The 7823-nt window shown below is 37.3% G+C and overlaps 1 protein-coding gene across 2 annotated transcripts; it reads right to left on the bottom strand.

Annotated features, from left to right (window-relative positions):
• Positions 1–4922: 4922 nt before the first annotated feature.
• On the bottom strand, positions 4923–7482 carry LOC132184726 (WUSCHEL-related homeobox 1). Of its 2 annotated transcripts, none has more exons than XM_059598460.2 (4): positions 6986–7482; positions 6584–6877; positions 6192–6268; positions 4923–5635 (listed from the first exon to the last, which is right to left on the bottom strand). In XM_059598460.2, exons 1-4 carry the CDS (start codon positions 7164–7166, stop codon positions 5132–5134), a joined length of 1056 nt encoding a protein of 351 aa, XP_059454443.1. In that variant the 5' UTR covers positions 7167–7482; the 3' UTR covers positions 4923–5131. The 2 variants fall into 2 exon arrangements, with proteins under 2 accessions (XP_059454443.1, XP_059454442.1); XM_059598459.2 differs by having other exon boundaries at positions 6584–6880; positions 6986–7480.
• Positions 7483–7823: the final 341 nt, after the last annotated feature.

Raw genomic sequence — 7823 nt, 5'->3', positions numbered from 1 at the left:
TACAATAATTTTAAATTTTGACCATAAATATTGATCAAGATCTTCTATAATTTAAAAACTAAATTATAGATTCTTAAATTACGGAATTTAGAGAATTTCTTTACATCAAAACATTTGAAAAAAGCCACCTAATAAAAAAGGGGCATGTTCTAGTTAATAATTGAGCATATTTTTACTCTCTATGTGATAAAAAAGTTTTGAGTTAAAAATTGTATTTTGATTGTCTTTGCAAAAATAAAGAAAAAACCTTTTGGAAGGAAATTATTTTTATCTTTCTTAATAACATGCAAATTTTTAAATATGTAGCCTTTTTCAAGGGTTTTGAGGTAAAGAAACGGCTTAAATTTCGTAATTTGATAATGTACATTATTTTTTGAAGTTGTAGAAAATTCAGGATGAGGATCCACTCAAATTTCTTTCAAATTTGAAATTCTCTTATTATTAAATCATAGCCATACTTTACATCTAAAAATCTACAACGTGGGAATATGATCCTCTCCATTTCATTTGAAATTGAGAGTATCCATTTTGTGAAAAATGATAGGTAATATTGTAAATATTATCCTTCAATTTTAATGTTTAGACAATATTACCCCTCATTTAATGGATACTCGATCTTTTTTTTTTTTTTTTTTTTTTTGGGGGGGGGAGGGATTTTTTCGTCTTCATTCCATAAGAAGAGATCCAAAGCACAATTCTCTTATAGAGAAACATAGCCAAAGCTATGAAAAGTACAATATCGTAGATACATTGAAAATCTAACAATAAAAAACGTATCTACCTTCTCCGATCTAACACATGTGCACACTTCATTTAAGGGGTAGATATGTTGTGGGCAGATCTGCTCTGGGCAGACTAGGTTTGAATACATGGATAGGTCTTACCCCTAAATAAACAAACATTATTGACCCGGCCGTGAGAAAAACCCCTCACACCAAAACTATCATTCCTCAGCTCAAAGGCTAGGATAACACAACAAAACAAAAACAAAACAAAGAAAACTAGCATAATTGGCGAGATCCAGCAAGAAAATGACAGAGGAAAACCGGCCCGTGAGGCTCACACACGATCCACACTCTGGCTTGCATGAACCACATCCGGCGCGTGCCAAAAAAGGAGAAAATTTTTTGTGTCTATAGGGCACAGTGGCACCTAGGAGAAGCATGTAGTGGTGCATTTGGGCTTGGGCCAGCGGCAAAGGGTAGATCGGCAACACAAAGAGCCGATCTAAGTATCCTAGCAAAATATATCGACAAATGGATACTCTCCATTTCACATGAAATGGAGAGGATCCTATTCCCATAAGGTACCAATTGTCACACAAAATAAATGCTAAAGTTAATGAAATTTTAATGCTTCAATGAACTAGAAAGAGAACATAAATCTTCATTAACTTTAGCATTTACTTTATGTGACAATTGGCACATTGTTCATAGTTTTTTTTTTTAGAAAAACATAACATTTCATTCAATAATACCACGAACATAAAGCTCTTACATCACAGAACAAAGCTCTGAAGCAACCATATCATAAAACTATAAGATTACCAAGTTTAGTACAAGATTTGAGACCAATCCGCTAACCCATGACTAAAATCAGATTTAATACTAGATCTGTGACAGACAGACTCAATCAAATGCATGGATAGCAATTATTCCTCGACCCTGAGAGCGGAAAGACTCTCATGCCGACACTCTTCCTCCTCAACCTGAAGGCCAGGATAATTATCACATCCACAACTCAAAGGCCTGGACCAAAACTAATTAATCCAAAGGCGACATAAAACGAGTGAGAGGGGAAAGAGCCTTATTACAAACTGAACAAAACATGGAAATTAAACATTACAGGGAAAAAACACACTCCAAAACACAAATACATCTTAAAGAAGCAACTGAATAGGAAAATAAAACAAGAAAAAAAACAGCGCACTCCGATCACGCACACGTCGGGAACCGAAAACCGAAGGGGCGTTGGAAGCTCATCGCGGTGTGGACGCGTCGAAAGGCCCAACAGTGAACGGTGGGCGGCGAACAGGCGCAGAGAAGACTAGCAAAACAAGATTTGAAAACAACCACAAACAAGAAAAAAAAAAAAAAAAAAAAAACAACAACAACAACAAGGAGCCACCAAAACAGGGAAAAAACAGGGAAAATGAGCACAAAGTGAGAAGATGGTAGCCGGAAGAGAGCCGAACCCGTGCAGGCCGAAAACTGCCGTGTAAGGGGCGTGGGAGCTCGACGGTGGGGACGCATGAAAGAAAACCCTAACAGCGGGCAGCGACATAGGTCGGCGGTGACCACAGACAAAATCCGAACCCACAAAGAGCCAAAACAAAGCCAAGGAACCCGCTGCAGAAAATGAAGGCGGGGGAAGAAAAGCAGCAGGGAATGGGAAAAAACAGAGAAAAATGGAGGGGGAAAGGAGCGGCAAGGAGGGGAAGGGAGGAGGCACCGGGGCTAGGGCATCAGATAAATAGCTAGTTCCAGAGCGAGGAGGACGAGGGGAGGAGGGAGGCTGCCAACTGGCCAACTCTCCTCCCTTATGTGGCTGAAGGGTTTCGCTTTTCTCTCTAGCGGCTAGAGAGAAAAGAGACGGCTAGGGTTTATGAATCACATTGTTCATTGTTAGATGTAAAGCATGGCTATAATTTAATAATAAAAGAATTTCAAATTTAGAAGAAATTTGAGGGAATCCTAATCTTGAAAATTCACCTGAAATGAAGAATAAGAAGAAGATAATTACTTTCATTAAAGCCCAAAAGTCCCTAGTACTAATAAAGAATAACCTTCACAAGGGAATCTCCAGTCTATTTTGAACTGGAAAATATCCAGTTAATTGTCATGATCTCTTTAAAGAGATTTTGAAGCCATAAGTGAGATATTTGTCACATTAATAAAAATATAATAATAAAATATTATATATATAATAAAAAATTAAGAGGTGGCTCGCCACCCCAGACCTGCCCTTAGGGTGGCTTCACCCCAGACCTGCCCTTAGGGTGGCTGAAGCCACCCCCAAGTGCCAAATCTTTTTTTTTTTTTTTTGGCCTTTGGTAGTGGCCGATCCACCTTCAAGGGCGAAGCCACCCCCAAGGGCCGGTCTGGGGTAGCCGGAGCCACCCCATGGCCTTTGGGGGTGGCTAGACCACCCCCAACTCTAACTAGGGTGGTTTGTCATTCCTTAATTTTTTTTTTAATTATTTTTAAAATATATATAATATTTTTTTTTTATTTAATGAAACAGATGTCTCATTTATGGCCTAAAGAGATCCTGATCATTAACTGGATATCCTCCAGTGCAAAATGGACATGAGAGAATCCAGATCTGTTCACAAGCTTCTAAGTGCACACACCCCCCTCCCCCCTTCAATCAAAGGTTGGACAAAGCCAATTGATTAGATATTACACTAGAATTAAAGACTTGGACGTAACATTCGACTATCCCATCTATAAGGGGTAGCTCAATTACCTGAGGGTCGCTTCTCATAAAAGGAAGATTACTAGTTCGAATGTTTCTTCATTTTTTTTCTATTTTTATACAGACATATCAAAAAATAAAATAAAAAATAAAGCATTTGCCGATCCAACTGACATCATGGGCCTGGAAGGGATCGAAAAATGATCCCTATATACAAACATCAACTATCGATTGAGAGTGTGGAAGCCAACAATATCTTCTTGAGTAGTTTGTGTTTCTTTAGCTTGTAATTCAAGTAAGAGCCTCTAATCCCTTATAGTAGAGGTACATTCAAAAAACCTCTTTGGAACCATTATGCCATATTGTTGATTATGATAAAAGACAGTCATCCGTAATTGTTTTAGGTTGTCGGAGTTTAAGTTAAAAATAATCAAGTAGGAATGATTCAAGTTGATTAAATGATTAGATTTATCTCTTTCTAACAGCTTAAACTTTTAGGATAACTTGTAATTTAACTGTAACAATGTTATTATAAAATTATTGTTTAATGAACAAAGTACACATTTTCTTAGCTGAAAAAACAAGGGTTGCTCTTAAAGCTATGAAGGCTTCGACCATTACATACCATTGTGATGGCCACGTTTAGATGTTTTCAAAACAACTAAAATTATTAAACAACTATTTATTATAAAAGTTTATATTAATAGAAAATAGTGGATTTATTTATTTAATTAATATATTATGTTAAATTACTATTTCTTACAAAATTTTAAGCCGATAAAAAGTAGAAAAATAATAATAATTAATTAATTTTTTAACATAAATTGTAGACTTTCATTAATATTATTTTGTTTTCCTTTCATTTTGCCCTTCAAATAACAGATAATTAAGCTTTAGCTAGAATGATGTAAAGTATGTCTTGTTTTATGTTATTAGTTTAAATGAAGCAGATGTTACTATTTCGAATCTCTGTCTAATTTTTTTCTTCTTATGCGGATATGTAAAAGAAAATAATAATAAAATAAAATAATAATTATTATTATTATTATAAAACTTATTGCATTTAAATCCGTCGGTATATTTTATTTTCAATAGTGCACATAGACCCCATTTTCAGCAAGTTCCAGCTTGTTCTTCTATTAAAAATATGTTTCACAGTTTGTGCCGCTATATTTATAGAATGCAACACATTCGGATATGTAACAAAAAGAGCAAAACATGTCAAATTACCCAAATTCCTAGTCGCCTCATGTCAATGTCTTTCACATCTAATTTCCATTTCAAATCTCTCGTTTCAACATCAATCTCTCACATCTACTTCCAACATTTCAGATCCCTTCAGTCGAGGACCCATCTCTCTCTCTCTCTCTCTCTCTCTCTCTCTCTCTCTCTCTCTCCAGTTTCTCTTAAATGTTTGTTTTCATTGATTCAGCAACCAACATGGTCCATATGCATTTTAAGGCAACCTTAATTTCACACCACCATCCTACCATTGCACACCCATGAAATTTTACATCATAAATAATATATAGATGAAAAAAAAAAAAAAAAAAAGTTCCATTTTCCAATAAGATTACAACATCAATCCCAGCTCAACCGATGATCTTCTTCCACAAACAGCAATCTGATAAGCCCCCACCATTGCCTATTACCAACACTTATATAGATATAGATATAGATATAGATATATATATTAAACTATGCGTTGATTGGTTTAGTTCTTCAATGGAAGGAACTCAAAAAACTGGTGAGGAGTAGTGAAGTTGAGATTCATGGATGAAACTGATAGCTCTGTCTCTTTTTGGTTATTATTGCCATCGTTCCGGTCACTGCTGCTCCGGAGAGGGAAGAGTTGAAGTGTTTGAGATTCCCCAATGCAATCTTCTTCATTGCCGACACCATTGAAGTAGTACTGGCTGAGACCATTTCCTCTGTAGGGTGCTATAAAGATGTTGAGGTCATGAGTAGTCTTAATGAGCTTTTGGTCCATTGTTGTTCTTACTGTTGTTGCTGTGTTTGTAGTGACAGTAGGAGTAGCAGGGCTGTTTATGAGGTGGGTGGGAGGAGAAGGACAAGACAACTGCATCATCTGCCACGTGGCATTCCTTTCCGCAAAGTTTCTTCTTTGCTGTAATTCTCCGTCATCGAATTGGATCCATCCATCTGTCCTACATTCTGCCACTGCTGCTTTTGTTGCCCTTTGAATTGAGACAGATTCCTGAAAATATTATTAAAAGACATGCAATATATCACATGAAATCTCCAATTAACCTAATATTGATAATACAAAATTTTAGTTGGGCACCCTTTGATTCTCTTAAAAAATAAGCTATAAATAATAATTTTTACTGTTAAGCAGAAGAAATAGGGTGGTTAATTAGCATGGTACTTTCAACATCATGGTGCTCGGTTCTATAGAATGTTGATGGGGGTGCCCTAAACACTGGCAAAATGACATGAAAAAGCACAGGACCCAAAATCCCAGCTAAGTTTCATAACAGAAGCCCCGACAGAAAGGAAGGAATGCAGCTTTTGGACCCTTTTCATTTCCCAACAAACAAAGCTTTTGTTGGTTCCCTATATCTTCCTCATTCCACCTTTCAATATATATAAACTGATCATTAACATGATAAAAGCTAGTAATGATATGAAAATTATCCCTGCTTAATTTGTTTCTCTTACTGACTTTTCTAGGTAGTAAAGGCATTCAAAGTTGAAAAAGGAGGGTTCAAGTCTATGTAGAAAGACAAAGACAAAGGAAGGTAGAAACAGACCTCTGCTAGAGTACTGCAGTTTGTATGGGGTGCCCAGTTCTTGGTCTGTTCAATTTCAAAGACTGTCCTACTTGCCCCTGTAGACAAAAAGAAAAACAAAAAGAATACGACTTTACATCCCAAACAACAATCGGAATAGAGAAAAGCAATGCAAATCAAACATCTCTAACAACAAATGTTTTGGAAAAAGCCATACAATATATACAAACAAATCAGACCCCATCTCTTTCTCTCTCTCTCTCTCTCTCTCTCTCTCTGTTTTGTTCAGTAACATGAGCTGTATGTATGTGGCTGCCATAATTATAACAATATATATGAAAGATAAAAATTAAAAAAAAAAGAAAAAAAAAAGAAAAAAAAGTAAACTATATATATTCTACGTGGGTTTTTACCTAATTCTTTCCTCTCTAAGATTTCAGTATCGGAAGCCGATTCCATTTGACGGCGGCGTTTCTGCCTCTCTCTTGCCTTGTGATTTTGGAACCAGTAGAAAACATTCTTCCCCTCAATCTTACCGTATCTTCGGAGCTGCGAAGTAATATGCTGAATTTGATCAGCCGATGGGGTCCGAGTCCCACGTCGATACAATTCTTCAAGAGCCCTCAACTGCTCCGGCGTCGGATTCCACCTCGAGCTCACCACAACCGGCGGAGTATTGAACTCCTTCTTGTTCTGCTCAGCCACAGCTGCTGCAACGCATATAATTAAATTAACCAAATGAAACAAAGCTCCACACACACACGCACGCGCGCGCGCGCATTTTCACAAAGACTTGAGGAAAAATTACGACATACCCAGATGGTGATATTGTGAAAGGAAATCAGTGCCATGAAGACGGCTTGGAAATGTTGTTGCGGTGGTAATGTTGTTGGCAGAAGCCAGCGGCCTTGGAATAAGCGGTCGAAGTTTTCTGCCACTGAATGAGTCTGCAGGCATGTTGAACTCTCCTGCATCATTATAACCCATCATCCACATTTTGAATCACCAGCTCGATCTCTAATTCACACACGAATTAAGTAGACAATATTGTCTATATATATATATATATATATATATATAGCATGTATTGATGGTTTGAATAGAGATTGTGGGTATTTGAATTTGAGAGATTGAGAGGATGGAGATTGATCACTCTAAAAGAGAGAGAGAGAGGGAATGAAAGAGAGAATGGTGTTGGTTTAATATGGAACAAAGTGAGGAAGACATGAGGTTGACTAGGCTAGAGAGAGAGAGAGAGAGAGAGAGAGAGAAAAGGAAAGAAGGGGGTGGTGAGAGAGGAGACAGTGAGAAAGAAGAGGAAGCGTGGAATTCTGGGAGGTTTTTGGGAGTAGCGAATGAAAAACGACGTGACGATCATGAGGGTTATCATAAGCCTCATCACCCCTTTTCTTTACCCTTCTCTCATTTATTGTTCTCCTCCTGTCTCGTGCCTTTCACACCTATTCTCAATCCGAACTGCCCCTCTCCTTCTCTGTACCCTTCCCTTGCCCTTTTCTTTGTCGTCCATGCAAAATTCATTTTCATTTCTCATTTCTCTCTCTCATCTATCTCTGTACGGACCTTTTGATTCTCACATTCTCCTTTCTACCCTTCCATCTTCACGAGATTTCAGCCAATCCCATCTCCTCCTCA

This window comes from Corylus avellana, chromosome 7 (genome assembly GCF_965113065.1).
Source record: "Corylus avellana chromosome 7, dhCorAvel1.hap1.2, whole genome shotgun sequence".
NCBI classification, from domain to species: Eukaryota; Viridiplantae; Streptophyta; class Magnoliopsida; order Fagales; family Betulaceae; genus Corylus; species Corylus avellana.
The sequence above is the reverse complement of the archived record's forward strand: the minus strand, read 5'-3'. Positions and strand labels throughout refer to the sequence as shown.